This window comes from Podarcis raffonei, chromosome 3 (assembly GCF_027172205.1).
Source record: "Podarcis raffonei isolate rPodRaf1 chromosome 3, rPodRaf1.pri, whole genome shotgun sequence".
NCBI lineage: Eukaryota > Metazoa > Chordata > Lepidosauria > Squamata > Lacertidae > Podarcis > Podarcis raffonei.
In genome coordinates this window covers 101202771-101225025 of record NC_070604.1, presented here as the reverse complement: position 1 = coordinate 101225025, position 22255 = coordinate 101202771, and the positions used below count along the sequence as shown (strand labels likewise).

At 41.6% G+C, this 22255-nt stretch overlaps 1 protein-coding gene across 12 annotated transcripts in view; it reads right to left on the bottom strand.

Moving 5' to 3' along the window:
• Positions 1–22255, bottom strand: part of EML4 (EMAP like 4) — a 161727-nt gene that overhangs the window by 74630 nt on the left and 64842 nt on the right. For 9 of the 12 annotated variants that reach the window (XM_053383308.1, XM_053383313.1, XM_053383309.1 and 6 more), the window contains one exon: positions 518–700. In XM_053383308.1, the coding sequence (XP_053239283.1) occupies positions 518–700 (183 nt within the window). Of the gene's footprint in view, positions 1–517; positions 701–14498; positions 14521–15395; positions 15751–22255 lie in introns of those variants that run through there. The other 3 variants (XM_053383310.1, XM_053383311.1, XM_053383312.1) reach the window with 2 other exon arrangements.

Sequence of the window (22255 nt, the reverse complement as noted above, 5' to 3'; positions counted from 1 at the left end):
GCAAAACCCGCGCGCCAGGGGAAGCTAGGCCGGAGGAAGCCGAGCAGCGCCGGCGGACACATAGTCCTACAGATACAACTGGCCCTTTGAAGGTGACCAAACTGCTGATGCGGCCCCCGATGAATTTGAGTTTCACACCCCTGTTCTAGCGTATTCTGTTGAATACAGTTGCTTTTCAAATAGTTCACATATTTATTCCAGTCTTCTGAGAATCTCTGGTCCCGCAGGTTTCAAATCCTTCCTGTCACCTTATCTAATTCTGCATAGTCAATTAATTTCGTCTGCCATTCGTCTTTCGTCGAACCTTTTATATTCCTATTGTGCATTGGGTCAAGCTCAATCAGCTTCACTAATCTTTGTCTTGCTTTATATTTTAATGATTGTTATTAAAATGTGTTCTGTGAATCAGCTTTTCTTTTCCCTTTGTGCTTTTTTACACCGCTCTCAAATTCTTTTTAAATCAATAAACATCCCCCCAAATGAACGCCAAACCATGTACACTCGAGGCCTGCCTTACCTTTACTCGGTGCCGATTTTCTCACGGATGCGACATGATCTTCGGAGATGGCAAGGCGGCGCAAAACGTCAGCCAAAGCTGCTTTCAGCACTGTGATTTCATCCTCTTGTTGCTGCACTCTCAGTTCAAGAGCCGAAAGGCGGTCTTGGACATCGGATGTACTTGCTGCAGAAATGCTGTCATCTGCCAAGAAAGAAATAATCAGAAGGAAAGTCATGCGGCGTTCTAAAGCTCTGTTTGTGAAGGGTTTTGAAATGAATGCAAATATATCATTAGTCATGTTTATACCCCAACCCTTCTATACAAAGTGCCCAAAGTGGAAGGCAGCAAAATCGGCATGAAAAATAGCCAGTCCACTTAACACCATTAAGCAATGCCACAGTATAGAATGTTAAGTCAGCAAAAATGCACAACAGAAGGAAAGGCTCTGAAGCTCAATTGTAACACGTTTGGCTTTGTATTAGGACCACCACACAGGGGCAGCTTTAAACAGCTTCACTGCTAATGGACATTTCAGAACTGTTTAGAATTTAGATTTTGCCAATTTCCCTTAGAGCTCCCAGTGCTGGCGGTCCTCTGTCCTTTTTCAGGAGGACAGCAGGGCTCTGCAAAAGGAACTGATGAAAACCTCTCCCAGCGGACTATCTCATGGGTAGAGTGCCACGCAAATGTGATCCGACACAGTGCTGAGTTGAAGCTGCTCTAAACATCAGACTTAAAATTTTCTTTTAAGGGTGGCTCCTGAACAAGAAAGAGGGATGAATTGTCTATAGAATCTTAATCTTTGGAAATGCAGAATCTCAACTTGAATAGAGCATCGCTATTAATGACAATCTGAGATCTTAGGGGATATCTTATATGAAGTAGACATTCAAAACCTGCCCTTGGAATATGCTGAGGTCACTGGGTCAAAAATACATTGGCTTGTATCCAAAGGACCGCTAAGTAAGTGTTCAATCAGCGCAAGGATTTCTTCTTGCGCAGCGGGAACTGTCCTCCACCTGCCCTGCCCCCTCCCCTAAATCTGCTCCAGGGGGTTGTGTGAACCCCCAAAATGGTTTTAAATGGTGCGCAGTGAGAAGCCCTGTTGCATAAGCAGAAATCCTTGTGTTGACGGGGGTTGTTTCTTATTGCTAGACTGGATACAAGCCATAGAATGAAACTTACCACCATTGTTTCATTAATTTGAGGAAGTGAACCCCACCACCACCTGCCTGATCCTTCCTGCTGAACAACATTAATTTCTGGCTCATGCCCCTACTCTCATACCATCCTGCTCCAGTTACAACTGGTGTTCTTCGTGAGCAGAATATTGAATGTAAATGATGCTAGTGAGCAACACAGAAACACATTTAAAGACACTCCTGTAATAATCAAATGAAGGCACACAAAAACAAACCGAAAGATGAAATTACTCAGGAATCAGTACTTAAAGCGAATCTGCTACCACAGACTCAATTCAAAGTATCACTGGTCTATTTCTAGATTACTCATATTGGTGTATGATTCACATCTCCCACTGCTGATCATTTCAAGATGTTCCACTGCCAGTATTATTTTTAAATTTGGCAATTATCAACTGATTATATTTTTAAGCGATAATTATGATAGCTGCTCAGCACCTACACCAGCGAGTTAATACAATGGTGACTGAAGAAGAAACAGGCCCGATTTACAAATGCAAAATCAACTGGCAATAATGCAGTTCCACAGATAAGAATCTAAAGAAGTGCTAGCGACTCGTGGCAGAAATGTGACCCCATTGCATGGAAAGTGCTATTTTGGGCTTACTATCAGAAGCAAAACATGCAAGATGCAAAAGTAACAAGAACCCTTTCTTTAATATACATTCAGCTCTGCTGAAATACAATGGGCAGTTGGGGGCCATCACATAGATATAAAGAGCCTGAGCTGGAAAAGCTTTACAGCTGGGGAGTCAGACTAGTCAAGAAGTTGTGGAATCTCTAAAGGTTATTAGCGAGAGGATGAATAACACCTGTTATGTCTAGGGATGTTCTAGAGAATTTGCCCTTCCAACTCCCGATTCTATTTCAACAGGAGCCAGATTCAACAGATACATATTTCTGGCTTTCGTGTATCTTTAAAGGGGATTTAAATAGCTTGCAAACATATGCAAATATCACGCCGTTACGGACATTTCAGAACTGTTTAACATTTTACATCTCACGTGCCAACCCCACCCTCCTGGGGTCCCAAGCAGCTGTACTCCTGGCGACAGAGATACTTGGTGTGTTTTGTAAGTGGTAGAAAGAAACTTATAAAACACACCAAGTATCTCTGTCGCCAGGAGTACAGCTGCTCGAAACCCCAGGCTTCATGTTTTTTCCTGCATCGTGATTTTTGTGATTCACTGCCCCCTGCAGGAATCTGCCAGCAGAGTTAATGGGCTGAAGGAATCGAGAGAAGCATTGGCTGGCTTCATATGGGGCAAGCAGGAAGTAAAAGCTTTAGAAACATAATGACTGTGAACTAGAAGGACATGAGAAAGAATGAATTTTGAATACTGCTTGGGTAAATAGAGTCTTTGACTGCATGCTTCAATTGCATGCATCTCTGAGCAATTGTGCCCTGCTTGCACTGTGTGCACATAGCAACTTTCCTGTGACAGAGATTGTGCTGTAAACTACATTAATCCAAAGTACTGCTAGGAGGAGTTTTATTCAAACCAGCACAGAAAGCTTTTACAAACCTAGTAAACATGTTTTGCTTATTCCAATAACAAACTTTGGCAATTAAAAAAAAAAAGTGGTGTGTGGCCTGTAGAACATATCTGCCCAGAAGCAGAGTCGTGCTGTTTAAACCCATCATTTCCTGATCAATTCTGGAACATTTCAAAGACAGAACAGGAAAAAATATTGAAGTAATTATGCTAGATAATCTAAGACAGCGCACGCTTGACTCTTCATTTATGAACTCATGTTTATTTTATTGTGTCACTGATGTTAGTTTGCAACTATTCGCTCTCCCAACTCAGAGACATGCTTGCAGTCTGAAATTAAGGGAACTTCCTTCCCGAAACAAGGTCACATTTATTTATCTGCCAAACCTATACCCCTCTTTTCCTCTAGGGAGCTCAAGGAGGAATACGTGGTTCTCTTCCTCCCCATTTTAACACAGCGCTATGAGGTTTGCTAAGGCTGTGAGTGTGGCTGGCCCAACTCACCCAGTGTGTTTCATGGCTGAGCAGGGGAATTGAACCCTGGTCTCCTGGGTCCTAGTCCAGCACTCTAACCACTACACCACATTGGCACTCTATCGGGAACACTTCCCAATTTTACAATATTCCAACAGGATCTGTATTTTCTTGAAACTTCTACAATAGAAAGCTGGTCTTTTAGAGGAAAGAGCAAGAGTGGTAACTTTGCAGGGGGTAGGAGAGGCAGTAATTACACTTAACTAATTCGTCGGTTGTAATTTTGAGCTGTCACATACAGTGTTAGAAACTAAGATATGGAAGCTAGGAGCCTTAAACCTAGGCTATGGGTGCAACAACGGAATGTCTAGGTGAGCCTTTTTGTAACAAGAATACAAAGCTGAAAATGAATGAACTGCAGCTAAAATATTATGTTCATTTTTCACATGGTCTAGTCCTTCCTTTGCCCACCCCCTAATATTCTTATGATTCTCCAGTCTTCAGAGAAGAAGAAGAAGAAGAGTTTGGATTTGATATCCCGCCTTTCACTCCCTTTAAGGAGTCCCAAAGCGGCTAACATTCTCCTTTCCCTTCCTCCCCCACAACAAACACTCTGTGAGGTGAGTGGGGCTGAGAGACTTCAGAGAAGTGTGACTGGGCCAACGTCACCCAGCAGCTGCATGTGGAGGAGCGGAGACGCAAACCCAGTTCCCCAGATTACAAATCCATCGCTCTTAACCACTACACCACACTGGCTCTCACCACACAGAGAGTAGCTGGAAGTGGGGAGGCAGAAAAAGGTCCTCCTTTCCTTTTACTCTGCAGTTTTAATCTGAAATCTTAGGCGCAGTAGTGTGCCCAGAGCTCGGAAACTGCACACGCTAATGAAATTCGCTATCTCAAAATGCTCCTAGAACAATTGGAGTTTCGAACACTGGTCACATAACTGAGTTGGCATCAGCTTGAATCTCTACTGCTTGTAGAGATATTACCATCTAGTTAAGGCTCCTGGCACCATCCATGCAATGCAATATGGCTGGAAACTTCCATGTAATTGAGCCTGGGCATGGACACAGGGGTTAATAACAACACAAAGCTGCCCTTTCATTTCAGTGGGGTGCAGCAGCTGTAAGAGTTCTCTGATGGATCATACCCTTTCTTGACATGGTGATGTGTGAAAAAATACTTTGAAAAATATATCCAACTTTCATGAATCAGCTGCAGCACTACAACACAGTGGGACTAGAATTCTGACCAGGGAGTTCTTGGGCAAATGTGATTTTGCATGTTGGCCGCTTTGAGACTCCTTCGGGTAGTGATAAAGCGGGATATCAAATCCAAACAACTCCTCCTCCTCCTCCTCCTCCTCCTCCTTCTTCTTCTTCTTCTTCTCCTCCTCCTCCTCCTCCTCCTCCTCCTCCACCTCCTCCTTCAGCTGCTGTTGTTTTTCCATGTGTTTCCTTGCCCCCTGCCCCTTATCAGAGTATTAAAGTTTGCTGAGAGGATAGGATTTGGTGTGTCCAGTGGCTAGGAGAGCCTTTCACTAGCTCCAGAGAAGACAACCAGAGCGATTTCCCGACCAGAATGGCCTGAACACAGTAGTCCAAGTAGTCCTTGAAGACCAAACTAGTGGCTGCAACTAGTGCAAAAGACAGCAACTCATCTGCTCACCGGGGCAGTGTATTGCCATCATATCATGCTGCTGCTGAAAGAACTACACTGGTTCTCACTTAGCTATCAGGCTAAGTTCCAAGTGCTGCTGGTATAGGATACCTAACGGTTAGTCTCATACAATATATACACAGCTGATTGCTACGCTCTGCAGGAATGTGCATCTTGAAGATAATAGTTCATCAGGAAGCCCATTTTTCAGAATATAGGAATCAGGTCTACACTTTTGAATTCTCTCTCATTATATATCCATCATGTCCCTATTGTCTTTTAGATGCCAGTTGAAGACTTTTGTTTTTTTTTTTATAACAAGCCTTTTAAGTGGGGATATTTATCCCAGGTGGTATCTGGATTGGATTTGAAATTGTTTTTATATACGTAGTTGTTTAATCATTGTTATACATGCAATTGTTTTCTGTATTCTTTTATTGTATTGTGAACTACTACTACTAACAAAAACAACCACCAACTTCATTTCTCAACAACCAACACAAGAGGAGACAAAGAAATATACTGCTGTTCAGACATAAATATTAAAATGCAAATAGCACAGAACACTCCCACCTTTTCCCATTCCAGGTAGTAAAGCAAGAAAATCCTGCTGTTAAGGAGAAGTCAGCTCAAAAGAAAAATTAACCTGAATCAGCTCTTCCAGCTCCACTTAAAGTTGCTTTTAAAAAGAAAAACAAGCATTGTTACTAAAATTAGCACTGAAAGGTACCAGTGATATGCTGATGTTAACATCTTGCTGAAATGAACAAGATATAGACAGGTAAGCACTACAGACCCTTGCAGCCTGTGCCACTATTCTGCAGCCAAGTTTTATTCAAGGATCACTAAGCCAGCTTCTCCCCAGCTTTTGCCCCCACTGATGGACTGCAACTCTCATCATTCCTGACCACTTGGCATGCTGGCTGGAAAAGACGGGAGCTGCAGGTTCACCAACATCTGCAGGGCAATAGGTTGAAGAAGACTAGTATAAGCTATTATACTAGGCATAGGATTGGCTTGAAACTCACCTGCACGTTATCAAACGATGGGTGGGATTCAACAATTGAGCCCCATCAGCAGAAGCCCTGCACAAGGACCTCCATTTGTATGGGGGGGTTCCCCCCTCCCTTGAAATTGGCTCATGGTGTGTGTGTGTGCCAGGAGAAATGCCAGAACAGCAAGCAGGTGGAAGGAACAGGGATCATATTCCATCTGGTAAGTGGAAATGCTTTCCCATACGGAATAATCGCCTTAGCACAACACTGAATTCCTCTCCCTGGACTTTTTGTTCTCCTAGGTATTAGCTTCTGTGGAACAGCCATGCTAGTAGGTCGCCGCAAAGAGTTTAAACACAGCGGGCATAGGATGGCGGGATGCCCAAGCCCTAAAGTTACGGTGCCTACTTATCTAAGCAGCAACCTTTCTAAACATCATAATCGCAAACACCTGCTAAGAAGGAAGTCTGGTTGATTTCAATGGGACTCATGCATTGCAAGAGGTTCTTCAAAGCTCTTGTTTGATCCCAGCTTCCAGCAGTGTGTGCCATATGAGAAACTCCACATCTTCGAAGGGAATCATGTGGAGAGGCTTCAAGACAGGAAGAGGCATTAAAAGTCAGGCAATCTTTCTGGGAAGCCTGTTCAAAGAACTTTCAGAAAAAGGCAAACTATAGGACCCCCCTCCCCCCCCCAAAAAAATCTGCATTCTGGCGTAAGACTCTTTCTTACTTAGCTCAGAACTAGAAGTAAATAGCCAGGCAGGTTTTTTCCCCAAATACTGCCCAAGTACCATTATGAGCTGTTTAAGGGCCAATAAAGAGAACTTGATAGTTTAGCAGATTCAGAGTGCTGGGTTGGAATTTGGGATGGGTTTACACTTCCCCTAAAAGGTACAGATATATAATCCTGGGGAATCTCTCCAAGACTTGGTACTACTGCTGGATTCAGAGGTAGTGATTGCGGCAGCCCAAAGTACCTTTCACCAGCTTAAGCTAGCCAAACTCCTCTCTCAGATTTTGATCTTTTATTTAAGCACTGGTTCCTGTGTACTTTAGGCAGAGCTGCTCTTGAAAACGGATTGGAGGCTTCAACTGGTGCAAAATGCAGTTGTTCATGTATTGATGAGTGTGAAAAGCCATCTCCCTAGTCTTCGTTTGCACTAACTCCTTATTTCTTTTCAATAACACATTATTATTTGCAAAGGTGGGTTTTTTTAACCCAATTCTGACTAGTGTAATTTCCCCTTCCTTCACTACTGTGGTTTAGCTCTCTTTCTGTATCCCCCTTTCATAGCTTTTATGACACTTTTCAAATAATTTTAAGTCATCTTGAAACTCGAAATTTAATTAGAAAAAGAAAAACCATGTAGACTGCACTAGGCACATTTGGGTGCACAGGGTGGAGGAGAATAGTTCTTACATGCTCATCCTACTATACACAGATCTTTATATTATTATTTTTTAGAACTTCCAAAAGAGTATGTTACAGTGGTACCTCAGGTTACAGATGCTTCAGGTTACAGACTCCGCTAACCCAGAAATAGTACCTTGGGTTAAGAACTTTGCTTCAGGATGAGAACAGAAATTGCGCTGCGGCACCGGGAGGCCCCATTTCTAGTTCTGACCGGACCTCCGGAACAGATTATGGTTCTAAGTAGAGGTTCCACTGTACAAGGTAAGTCTAACAAAACACTTGAGCAGCAGAAAAAAATAATAACCAGCTAGATGTCCACACAACCACTTAAAACTGACAAAAACAAACAGTTCTTTTTGGGGGTGAGTTGCTGAGGTTAACCAATACTGAAAACACTCAAACAGAGAACAGTCTTTGCACACACAATGAATGGTTAGTGAGAGATTCAAGTGAATGTATTTCAGGCACCACATGCAGAAGCAAGTATTGTTTTTAATCCCACAATATTTTGTTTTTTTTATTTATTTTATTGAATTTGTATAATGCCCTTTATCCGAAGATGTCAGGGCGGTTCACAATATTGGAACATACCACATACTTGTGGCAGTAAGGACATAATATGTGCACAGGATCCACAGGTGTTGGATGTGAAGTGGCCTTTGGAATACTCTCCCTCTTATCTCCTCTCCCATGGTGTGATTTTAGCTTTCCAGTTGCAGAAGTAATTAAAGGTACCTTCCCAAAGAACGGTCACCAAGAGAACAAATTCTGAAGCAGAAGGGAGGACTCTAAAACTCGAATGAAGTGTAGCTTTGGGAAATAACTTCAGACCAGACTGTTCATATCCTACTACCCTATCATTTATGCAACAAAAGCATGTGAAATGACAACAAGCTGCTCTTGGAACTTCCTGTTCCAACAAGCTCTGCTTTGAAAATAAGTTTTTAAAACCTTTCACTTCTCGATTCCATATGCTATTGGATGTGTTTTGATATTCCCGTAATCAACAACCCCCCAAACCACACCTGCACAATCTTTTTGCATGGGAAAGTTTTGCTCAGACCCTTTGGTTAGGATCACATGCAGCAAGAGAACAGCTGCATTTCAGTGGCCTGGACTTCCAGGACGTCTGCTCCCATTATTCCACACAGAGTTCTAATTTAGTCCCACATCATAGACTTGGTATGTTTAGAAGAGCTCCACGTATGGGATCATTTGCATGAATGTGCTATTTATAAACCCTGTTTTACACATCGCTTTTGTTTTTAAATACAGGATGTCATACAAGGCTTTGTTTATGTGGACTAACTGGTACCAGGTGGAGAATAATTTCACCAGCCACGTTTACATACGCTCGTTAAAAACCCTCCGTTCCCAGGCCAAGTGAACTGAGCTCCCACTGATCACCCTCACTGCTACAACAGGACCTATTCTTCCTTTTTGGAAACATGCAGCACATGTCCAAAGTTAGAATGTGTGTGTGTGTGTCCTGTCAGGTCTTAAGGGCACGCATTTACACTATTTAGATGCACACTTCTCTAAAGGGGGGGGGGCCCTCAGAAACAGGACCTGGGAAAGATGAAGGTTGACACTTAGTTATTTTTTTAAAGGGGTGTTTGTGTATGTGTAGGAGAAAATGTTCACCCAAATCTATAGGCATGCACCACTGCCACTTATTGCAGTGAATGTGCATTTTATAAGTGAAAATCAAACCTAACCTATTACAGTTTCAGTGCCCCAGTTCAGCTGTCAATCTCGCTGTTCTCTCAGATTCCATGCTGTTTCCTGTGAGGTTAAAAAGCACTTTCCAACTGATAAAAAGGAGACCCTCTGTAATGGATCTACATCTGTTTTGCTTAAACTGTTGCATACACAAACACACACACATACGATAGGTCAGGAGGGAAAACTACAACTACTCCCAAGAGATGCAGTGATGCATGGCCAGAATCACATAGGTACAGTCTAGACAATACTACACTATCCGGCTAAATATTTGTTTATTGTGGAGCTCACATATTTATAAGTTCTACTATGAAAATGAAGAATGCAAAAACCTAACATTTCACAGAGAATAGCTCAGGTCAAGGATGGAAACATGAGGTTCTCCAGGTGCCTTTGGTTTCCAACTCCCACCAGCCACAAATGGCCAAGGGGGAGATCATGCTAGTTGTTGTCTAAGTACCCCATCCTTGGTTCAGGATAACCTTTGCTCAGTGGAGAAATAAAATGTTGCAATTCGCTCGCATGCAGTCCAATGGAAATACTGAGCCATGAGATTCTGCCGCATGTCTGAATCAGCTGTAAGGAAGTATCTTGTGCATTTCAGAAAGGAATCAGACGTGCTCATTCAGTTCCTTGGTGGTCAACCTCACATGGAAGGAGAATTCATCGTTTCTGGTTTACTAAAGTGGCAAACTGGGAACACGGGCATTTTCTGTGAAATTGTGTAAAGAGTATGTAATAATATGGTGTATATATAATACGGTGTAATAATAAATAGGGAATCTAGGTTATGCACTTTCTTGATTTACAGATACTCATTAAGAATCAATTAACTGCAGAATTACTCTTCCCTAAAACAAAGATTGCTTTAATGTTAAATACTTTTTTGTGTATTACTCATTATCATACTCTGATCAACCTCCCTGCTCCTAGTTATTTGGATGAATTATTATGGTCATTACAAAGGGGGAGTGCAAGCAGCACATGATGGATGACTGATGTCACCAGTGTAATTATGACCAGCGGCTTCAAAAAAATAAAATAAAAAATTAACTAATGCTGCCTGGTTGCTCTCTGAGGTTACACAGAGGTAACTCATTATGTAAAGAGAAGTGTGAGAGGGGAACTGTAATTCCTATAATCTCTGCATATTTATCTTATGCAAGTATTAATCTCTTTAATGAAATTACTTCCTGCAGTCAAATACCAAACCATATAGTGGCCTTAGAAACCACACTAAAGCCAGAAGAGCCATAAGTTTCCTCTCTCCCCCCAAAAAGGAGAGCCTTTGTAAGCTACGGATTACATTATCTGGTTTACGCTGCTCAGCTAAACAATCGTTTGTTCAGTCTTAAAGGCAGGCTTTGCTCATCATTCTGCACAGTGCTGACATAGTCTAGGTTATTCTGGGCACAGCTGGAAAAGGCAAGACATGCTCTGAGGTATCAGTTACCTGAAAAGGGAGACGCAAATCAGAAAAGCATTCAGAGTGTAGGTTTAATATAAAAATTGTGGGCCTGATCCAGACAACCCTGAAGAAAAGCAGTCACTAACTTCCCTTCATTTTTCAACACACGGTAACTACAGTTTGCAAAACTTATCTATATGTGCATCTTCTCACTTATAATGAACAAGCCTAACATATTTGCAAGTGTTTTAAGCTACCTCTCAAGACAGCATTACAGGTTGGGTCTTTTCTTTCTTTTTTAGAAATTAAAATTAAAACTTCTAGAGGCACAAGTTGTTATTTGCTGCTTTTATTTGCCATTCATTCGCCCAGTTTGCACATAATGCCATAGCTAAGTGTAAACACAAGGAGAAGGGGACGACAGAGGACGAGATGGTTGGACAGTGTTCTCAAAGCTACCAGCATGAGTTTGGCCAAACTGCGGGAGGCAGTGGAAGACAGGAGTGCCTGGCGTGCTCTGGTCCATGGGGTCACGAAGAGTCGGGCACAACTAAACAACAACAAAGTGTAAACAAGCAACTTTCTTTGGATGACAACCATCCTACCACAATCTTCCTTTCATCCTGTCAGATGAAAATATTGAATCTGGAACTCCAAAAAATAAAAAAAAATCACCTTCTCAGCTCCTTTGTCAGAATAATCACTTCTACTATTTCTAAAGTTCATGGTGCGAGGGGCGTTATTCATGCAGCCAAAATGGCAGCATCAACCCACAAGACAGCGAAGTCTTCAGCCCTAGGGGAACTTTAAGGAGGAGAAAAACCTAAGCTGGACAAAATGGCCAAATAAGAACTCAGCAACCTCAATAAATTTAACCACCACCATCTCAATATCTGTGAAATACTGACTAAATGTTGGGTGAAGAAACCAAACCAAGCAGACTGGAGTGGAGCTGGGATCCTAAGCAGGAAGTATTCTACCCTGCAATATATTGTTGCTGGTCCAACTTGGTTTTATTTAATATCGAAGGTATTAATAGGAATAAAGGGGAAATTGTTTTATGAGTTAGGTGTATACCCCACTCTTCATCTGAGGAGCTTAGATCAATTTCCACACAGTTCGAGAGTTATCCCATCTGGGAACCTTTAGACTCAAGACTCTTTGAACAGCACACTGCACACTTTCTTATGTACCAACTATAATTCTTTCAGGCATCAGTCCTACACAAGGCCAATTCAGTACTGGTTTGAGGTTTGTTTTGTTTGTTTTTACTATCAAAGGGTATATAAATGTTATGGAATAAATACATTTCATGACACCAGGTGAAGCACCTAGGATTATTTTTCAGAATCAAGGACTAAAGTTGAAGATACATAACACCTGATAGAAAAAAACACATTTGTTCTCAAAATCTTGTTGTTTCCTCATCTTTCCCCACTACCCTAACAAACAAGAAAAATGATATCATATGTGAGCAATAGACACTCCTAAAGTCTTTGCGGAAATATGCTTCATCACTGAAACCTGGGCCACAAATTTATACCTGTGATGTGAACCTTACTCTCACTGCTAGTTCTCTTAAAAATAAAATAACAATTAGTATTAAGAGACACAGCAACCATAGTATGCACAATATTCAAATTAAGGCTTGAACACTGGTCTTTGTAGATATTCTTGCTGTCATGCCTGGGACTTAGGCAGGAAACATTCCAGGCCACTAGGTACCCGGGGTTCTTATATATGGGGTGTTTAAGTCAAGCAATTTCCAGCCCTACAACATACTGGTGCTTAATTGTGGCAGTAGGGTGAACAGCTGTGAAATATTTTCCTAATCATGACCTTACACTAAAAGTGGCTTTGCTTTGTATTCGGGTTCTATGAAAGATCTGGTGCATACAGCACTATCCTCTAGAAGTGGCACCTATAGACAGATCCTTATTGCCTGGTGGATAGTTTTAACAGTAACTTACAGAGAGTAACTGTCACCACCAGGAAAATGATTTTCCAGAATATGTATCTGTCCACAGTAAGACTATAAGAATATATGGAGTGGACTGTATTAGTTATTTTGCTTTCACCAGTTTGATTTGTAATGTCAGATTGTAATCAAAATTACAGGTTGTATTGCAAAGCTCTTTGATCCTGCATTATTAATTTGGCTCAACCACAAATGAATTGATTTTGCACAACATTGATCCACAGATGACCTTTCAGTGTCCTCCCCTACTGTTTCATTAAGGGCAGAAATGTGTGGCAGGATGTGGCCCATACTACTTCTATGTTAATTGTGGCTACAGCACAAAACATACTTACTTGCAGGGAGTCAAACTGAACTGATAAAAAAGTTTGTTTGTGAACCATAACAGAACCAGAACTTCTATAAAATATTTTTTCCAACTTTACTCAGACCATAGCCTTAAAATGAAATCAGGTGACCGGTTTAAAATGAGTGATCAACTTTGTTTCAAGTGTTAAAAATGAACAACAACAAACATCCACCAGCTTCCCAAGTAAAATGAAATTGTGAACATGTACAATTAAAGCCCGATAGCTATTTTATGCATTCCTCCCCCACAATTATACAAATGTTGCTTCTGCATAGGCTTCTATATTCTGCCCTGCTAAAAAAGGTCGAAACGACCTTTTATGTTAAGGGTATAGCTCACTTTAAATAAAAAAACATGCTACAAATGGAACTATTTCCCCTGTTATTTTCATCTAAAAGCATCCTTTATAATATCTATGGGTTATGTCTGATCTAGTGCTAATGAATTAGGTCACTTAAAAGTAGCTTTGCTCATGAAACGAAACACAACCAGTTACCAAACCTGTACTGGGGTGAACTGGAATAGCATACAAAGCAAGGTTACAGGTGTCAAAATAAATACAAAATAAATACATGTCAGCCACAGGCAAACTAGGTTCCCCGCTTGCTTACCTGTAAGCACAAATATTTCAAGGGCTGTAGACCGACATGTGGCATGTGCAACCTAAGCTCCTCATTCAACTTTAACCAACCCTTCCCCAACTATGTTTAGTGCTTTTTTTGTTGAAAAATAATAGTCCTTAAAAAGTTGTTACCAAAGCCCACAAATGTAACCCAGTGCCAGCAGTATCAACAGGATTTGGATTTGCAATCTCCAATATGGAACTCAGTGGAAACAAAGAAGGTGAATCTCTTGCCTCCCTCCACTCCATTTCCTGCCACATATCTGCCTAATCCAAGGGAACAAATTTTATCCTGCATGAGAGTACTTAACTTCTTGTATTAGCAAGCATTCTAAACCAACAAACTCCAACTAACCCCCAACCCAGGATTTCAGCACCTTTGTATTACATATTGTGCTATCATTGTTTTTGTTGTTTTTGCAGCACTGAACATTACTTACAGAATTTATTTTCAAAAGTGTGTTTTTTCCTACCAATAAAAGTAAGTGTGGAAAGATATAACTTTTTTTGGTGTTCAAAGCAGTTTCTATTTTAACATTTTATATCTTTCTGCAGAAGTCATTTTCTCTTCATCTTAATGCTCTAAAACTGCCCCCCCAAAGAAAAGAACCTGCCTTTTTTACACATGTATTAATCTGGACAAATCAGCAAGATTAATATTTCTATACTCACTTATCATTAGGTGCATTTGTAAAATAGGGTTGCATTTGGAGCTCCTCCACATTTTGTTTTGGCTCTGTACTCTTGGCCCAATATTTCTAAACAACCACTGCAAAAATTCTATGAACCAAGAGCTTCTATAGGCAGCTTTCTGCTATATACACAGATCTAGCTACTGATAATGATGTATGCATATGAAGTTGTGCTGAGATGCTTCAGTAATTGCAGATTAACGATCACAAGAAAGCCAGGAATAAATTGGTCTGGAAAATATCACACGCTGTGCAGAAAGACAAACCGTGCTGCGAATGCTCAAGACTGCAGCATACATAATGACTTATTGTGCATAGATGTTTTACGGTACTACTTCCTGAGGGGGCCCCCTATGCAATCCAAAACTTTCCTCTAGGGGTTCAACCTTTCACTGAAAGTTAAGTCTAACTGAAGCATCTTGCACACAAATATGGAAACATGTTTAACACATGCTGAATGTTAAAATTCAATGATACAACAGGTCCCCCCCCCCTTTCCAAGCATGCAATATTCAGATTTATTTCATGGGAGGGGATTTTTCATACCGCAAGAGTAGTCTCACCAAACGAAATCGTTTGGTTTCTGCTTTCCATTGTACATGAAAGGCATTAACTAGCAAAAAACAGATTTCCTTTAAGGCTAGGAAAGAACTAAGACTGCAAAGAGGTAAATTACTTTTCTTCAAACTTTGTATGTATTTGTGAAGGAAGTTGTAGAGGAAGATTTACAAAAAAATAAAATAAAAAAACAAGGTTTGGGGGGAAGAGAAGAGAGGGAGATAGTCCTTTCCCCTTGTGGGTTAGCAAGAAACTGCGGTGGCTGTACTGGTGTTCCCAATTAAAGAAGGGGGAGGGAGGTAAAGAAGTTATACTTTACCGGTGCAGAAGTTCATAAGTGCTGATGAATTGCACACCGAAGCAAGGCAAGGCAACGCGTCTTCCATTCCTGCCACCTACGTTACGAGCCGCGAACCAGTTCTGTCTACGTTCCCTGTTTGCTGCCTTTCCCAGAGTTTCACGGCAATCCCGAGTTTTCCAAATCAGACAACATACTTTAAATATTCTGAGGAAATCCTGCCAGTCCAGATGGCCCGCCACAAAAGCACTTATGCAGAGCACAAGCAAGAAGTCCCGACAATCAGCTTTGCTCCTTCCGAGCCCTGGAACTCTACTGAGCAAAAGAGCTTTCTGCGTTTGAGAGCGAGCGTGTGTGTGTGTATGTGTGTGTGTGCTAGAGAGAGAGGGAGAGAGGCAGAAGGGGTTGGGATACATAAGGGGAGAGGGGGAAGAAAATCTGAGACTGCTGTAAGGAGTGGCTAAACCTTAGACGTCACAAATACACTAATAAAGGCACTTACTAGCACAGACACAACACAGCAATCTGTCTTGCAGCACAAAGTAAGAATTAAAGAGCTCACTAAGGGCTAAAAGATTGCTTTTTCTTCTTTCTTTTTTTAAAAAAGTTGGTGATTAAGCAGGCTATATGATTTATTATTATTAACTAGCATGCTAAGTTGACTGGGACACAACAGTGTCAACATAATAGAGACCCATCTTTTGTTTAAAGCAACTGAAACAAGAGATTGCATTCGGAGCCCTGAATCTTAAGCTCCTTTTTTTCCTTCACATCAGGCTGAATCGCTGCCACAATTTGTACAGGCAGCTTAACAGATCTCTACCCGTGTGAGCCATCCTGGACCCTGTGATTATCTTCAGAGGCTCTTCTTCATCTGCCTCTTCCACAAGAAGGGCGGAAACGTGAGAACGGATCCCTTCCGTGATGGCTCTCTGCTTGTGGAATGATCTCCCTGTGGAGGCTCACCTGACACCTTCGCTACATATCTTTAGGCGCCAAGCAAAAACATCCCTCCTTTCCCAGACCTTTGGCTAATTTAACAAACTGTAGCCAATGGGTGGTATTATTTTTGTTTCGTACTATGGTATGTATTTTTGTGTTTCTATATTGTAAGCCACCTATGATCCTCAGATGAAGGGCGGTATAATTGTTTTTTAATGTTGTTGTTGGCGGCATCCTTCTGTCTCAAGAGACAATGGAGTGCGTCTCCAGAGCTGAAATTAAACTGCTGGGAGAATTAACGAGATCGGTAACTCGTTAAGGTTGCCTCCTGCATGGCTTTTGCTGTGTTATCAACACAGAAGTGATGTCTCCGGGGTGCAAGCATGGGCAGTGTGTATGCCCAGATGACAAGACTCCACTTTTAGCATCACTGATGTGGTCCAAAGTAAAGCAGAACAATACATTTGGCACCAGCTTGGCTGCAAAAGTTGCCAGAAAGAGGTGTAACATGATCAACCGTCTTAGGGAGTCCACTCCGGATTTGCACAGGATTTACTACTTAGCCTTTTCTTTTCCCAAAGATGTCCCACAGATCAGCCGCTAAGACGTTAAGTAAACAAATGAACAAATAACCCAGCAATCCTGCAGCATCATAATAAGGAAATGGGCGATTTGGCCCCTTCATTTGTTGGGCATTTTTACTCTTTAGGGTAGGGTAGGGTAGTGATAAAGCGGGATATCAGATCCAAACTCCTTTTCTTCTTCTATTACGGTCAGAGAACTCATAATTTGATTTATAAAATATATAGTTCTACAATTAGTCACTTCAGGGAAAGACGCAAATAAAGGGGCAATATTTTATTTTTACTTTTAAAAATGAGAAATAAAGTCAAAAGGTATGCCAAGGGAGAGCTGAACTTCCTATGAATGCACCTAGAAAATAAAAAATAAATAGACACTAGTGGTTTGAAATCAAGTTAAGTCAATGTTGATAAAAAAATATTATCTCATGCTTTCTAAGAGCATGACTTGGGGCTTAAACGCTTGAAGTGGCAACTCTTCTGGAAGGCCCACTAGCAAGTGAAGCTTTTGGGAAGTGGGCTTCGGGCAGGGGTTTCTTAGTAGTGGTCCCCCAGCTACGCCTTTTTCCTATTTTGCCTCCTTATTGACTAGCATTAGCTACAGCCTCCTTTCTTTGTGCAAGGGTATTGCCAGCCAGGGGTACTGCAGCTGTTGCTGCTGATATAATTATGGTTTTAGTGTTTTTATATTTAGGGATGTTTGTGATTATAGCATACCATGCAAGTGTCCCAGAAAAAAACAGGACATCCAGGTTTTCCCCCTGGCAAGAGCACAGTGGTCATTTTGGTGGCCATGATCTCACACAGCACCCCAAGACATGTGTTTTTGGGTGCTGTGAGAGGACAGCCCCCCAAAAAGCACATCTTTGGAGCACCATGATCTCACGCGCGTCACTTGACCCATACAGGAGCACTTATGGGAAGAAGTACACCACCATTTTGGGAATCAACATGTTGGAGGGTATGGTATAGTTGAATTGCAGTTTGCATACAGCTGTGGCATTTGCTATGTAGCTACTACTACAAGTCGTCCTGGGACCACTACTGATGAAAGGCAGCCAACCGATCCAACAAATAAGTGATAAAAGAAGATCCACGTCGAAAGATCAATGTGCGTAGCAAACAAGCTTCACCTAAGCGGACTTGCTCACACACATAAACAAAATTATCCAACACAGTCAGTTTGAAAAGGCATTAGGTCTGTGGTTTTACATCTAGTGTGGTTGGACAGAACACTGCAAATGGCTGGAAGAGACCCAAGTTGGAATTCCTGCTTAACCATGAAGAAGCACACTGGGCAAACTTTGGTCGATTTCACTCTCTCAATCCGGCCAACCTCACAAAACCGTTGTAAGGGTGACATGGGATTTCCCCATGTACAAATGCATCACGGAAGAAGGAGAAGATGCAAATAAGGCTGAATGATACATCTACAGCTGCAGCGTTTTAATTTAGAAGGAGGGGGCAACACATGCACAAACAAGAATTTGCACCGAGTTGGAGAGGCATAGTAACTCCCAACAATTGGTGGGGTGGGGGGGAGGGAGAGATGCAGCTTTCTCAAGATTATCATTTCATTAAGTGTGTGAGAGAACTCATATTACAACTGCACTACAGTCCATTTAATATGATCATGCTTTTGTCTGACTTGCAAAATTGAGCAGAGCCAGAGGAAAGTTAATGAATGCAACATGTGTTCACTCTTTTGGTAGCCGTGCCTAAAGCCAACTGGCAGAACGATCACAGCAAGATAAATGTCAAAACAAAGCAATCTTACTGTGTGGAGAACTCTCCACCCCCAACATCTCTTAAATATGTTAAAAGAAATTTACATCTCTCCAAGCGCTTAGCCATCGAAATGCAAGATTTTAATACAAAGAAAAAGGAACCCTAGAAAAGAACTAGCATAATGTTTACTGGCTAACAAAGATACACGGCATTTTTATTCATAAATGGGTGTGTAGCATATAATACAGTAGTGAATTAGTGCATTACTGCAGCACTGTTCTCTCACACTTAATATAACTATGCATTTAAAAAAGCCCTCAGTTGTCATCACATTTCAGTGCACTGATTTACTCACTCCAACAGAGCTTACTGGGAATCACTGAATTCTAGAGAGGCAAAATCAGGTTAAACTGGCATTACAGTTAATTACTAATGTTTTACAAGACAGTGATTGTCAGAAAGATAGAGTAAATAAAATGCTTATACTACACTACATGCAACAACAAGAAATGTGCTGCAGAGTTAGAAATGCTAAATGGTCATGTTCCACAGTAAGTATCAATTGTCACCTGTGGACGCAGATAATAACTTTTCCAGTTTTCAAGACTCCCATTGTTCTAGGTGTATTTTGAGACAGGGAATTTCACTAGCACGAGCGGTTTCTGAGCTCTGGGCGCAGTACTGCGCCTGTGATTTCAGATTAAAACTGCAGAGTGGAAGGAAAGACCTTTTTCTGCCTCCCCACTTCCAGCTACTCTCTGAAGACTGGAGAAGAGACCTCTATTAAGAATATTAGGGGGTGGGCAGGGGAAGGACTAGAACATAATATTTTAGCTGCAGTTAAATGATTTTCAGCTTTGTACAGTGGACGCTCGGGTTGCGAACGTGATCCGTGTGGGATGCACGTTCGCAACCCGCAGCATCCACAACCCACAGTGGGGTGTCTGTGCACACGTGGGTTGCGATTCAGCGCTTCTGCACATGCACGACTGCCAAAACCTGGAAGTAACCAGTTCCAGTACTTCCGGGTTTTGGCGGTCCACTACCCGAAAACACACAACCTGAAGTGTCTGTAACCCGAGGTATGACTGTATTCTTGTTATTAAAAAGCATACCTAGACATTCCATTGTTGTGCCCATAACCTAGGTTTAAGGTGCCATTTTGCTCCTAGTTTTCATGTCTCTAACCTTCCAGAATTTCTTTTTGGAAGCTACAAGAAGCAACAATAGGGAAGGCCCCTACTGTGCATATAGCCTCCTACTGACTCAAGTCTTGGTCCAACACTTTATCCTTGAAATTCCAATGGCACTCCCTTCACCCTTCACCCATAAATCACAAGTTCAAATGTGGGCAAGTTTTGTGCACTCTGTGGCTGTCCAACACTGTCTCCTTCGTATGTGTATGTGTCTGTGCGCATGCACTTGTGTGTGTTTGTGTGTGTGAATGAGTAGACCACTAATATATCTGCTTAAAGTAATGAACCTTATTCACATTTTTTCTGCCTCTCTTTGCCCCACCCTCCAGGGTATATATTGGCTTGTAATCCCCCCCCCCAGCAGTTAGGTTTATTGCAGGATGCGTAAACAAAATAGCTCTGCTAAACCATTTCCTTTAGATAAGTTTAAATGTTCCTGTTTATGGAGGTTTGAGGCATACACCCACGTCAAAACAAACCACTATCTCCTGTAACTCATAAATGTAACTGTTCTATCTGAACCCCTACAGCAACAAAACTTATTCCCCCGCTATGTTCCCATGAGGTTCTTTTCTTGTCTTTGCAAGCATTTTAGGACAAGGAGTTGAGTAAATGGATTTAATGTCAACTAATTTAATGACAGGGGTGGGGATTTCTTAATATTTGAGAGTATTGATTTAGTATGATGCTTCTGCATTTGCATTTTCAGGAGGAGGCGAAAATTCAGATCTGAAAAATAAAATAAAAATCAAAGAATGATTTTTTTTTAAAGGAGCGGGTTTATGAACTGACTATTCAGTGCAATCTTGTATAAGAAATGCACAGCCAGCTTGTAATCACACTGTGTGCATTATCTTTAATACTAATGTAATTTTTCTAACGAGGGATGCAGGTGGCGCTGTGGGTAAAAGCCTCAGCGCCTAGGACTAGCCGATCGCATGGTCAGCGGTTCAGATCCCCGCGGCGGGGTGCGCTCCCGTTGCTCGGTCCCAGCGCCTGCCAACCTAGCAGTTCGAAAGCACCCTCGGGTGCAAGTAGATAAATAGGGACCGCTTACTAGTGGGAAGGTAAACGGCGTTTCCGTGTGCGGCTCTGGCTTGCCAGAGCAGCTTCGTCACGCTGGCCACGTGACCCGGAAGTGTCTGCGGACAGCGCTGGCTCCCGGCCTCTAGAGTGAGATGAGCGCACAACCCTAGAGTCTGGCAAGACTGGCCCGTACGGGCAGGGGTACCTTTACCTTTACCTTAATTTTTCTAACAGAATATTGCCATTGTTCTGTTGCGGTTAATTGAACTTTCTGTAGACTATTTTGCCCCCTCATGATTTACTTCTTTCTTAGATAGAGGAAATGTGGTTTGATTCATGAGCAACTGGAAGTGCTACATAGAAATATTTATATTTAGGTGGCTGCTGTTGATAGTTTGATAAAGTCAAAATTCTGAGGGGTTATGATGGAATTCTGAGTGAAGATAGACAATATTTCTTCCTGAATGACACTTGCATCACATCCCATATTGTTGGGCATTTTAATTTAACTGCACTGCTGCCTCTGGTCAAACAGAGTTTGAAAGGTTTCGGAACAATACCCAAAAACCGCCCCTTTAACAGAGGCAAAATTGGGATGTGCCTGAGGTGCCGCAGCAAACGAAGGTCACCCTAAAGCTGATCAAGTTATTTTGGCACCTGATGCAGAAAAATCCCAGGTGCCTCCTAGGAGTAAAAATTCAACAATAAGCTATTCTTTATTACTATTTATTAAATTTCTATACTGCCCTTCACCCGAGGAAAACAGGAATGTTTACAATAAAAAACAAACCAAAAATACATAACATAGTAAGAAACAAAACAATAACCCCCCTATGATAACTAACCATTTGCTGCCCTTTCATGGCACCCAAAACCACATCCCTCACACAATAGCTATAGGACTTTGGCAAAAAGGGTGCAAGTGACTAAAAGAGGTTATCCACAGTGTGTCTGTTGTGGGACCGTGTTGCCCTCTAGGAATTCTCTTCCACAAGAGTCTTGCTTTAAAAGAGCTTCAAAGTCCCAAGTAATGCACTTAGATCAGCCTATGCTTTTCAGTTCAGAAATGGCTCTGCCTCAGGCTTCAGTCATATATGATTAAATTTATTTTGTTCAAGGTATATATTTAAAATGTCGGGAGCGGGGGCTCATAGTACAATTTAAAACGTAATAACCACTCTAGGAGAGCAGCACAAAAATATAGGCAACAAAATTCAAAATCAATAAAACGGAAAAAGTGGAAAAAGTCAAACGACAGGGATTGTTTACAAATATGAATGTTTAACATGCCAGAGAGAATGAAAACATTTTAAGCTGGTGCATATAAGATGGTTAAATGGATGCTGGGTGGCTGTGATGCCCTGAGCGTTTTATCTATGTCTTTTGGTTTCTTTGTGAACTTGCCCTA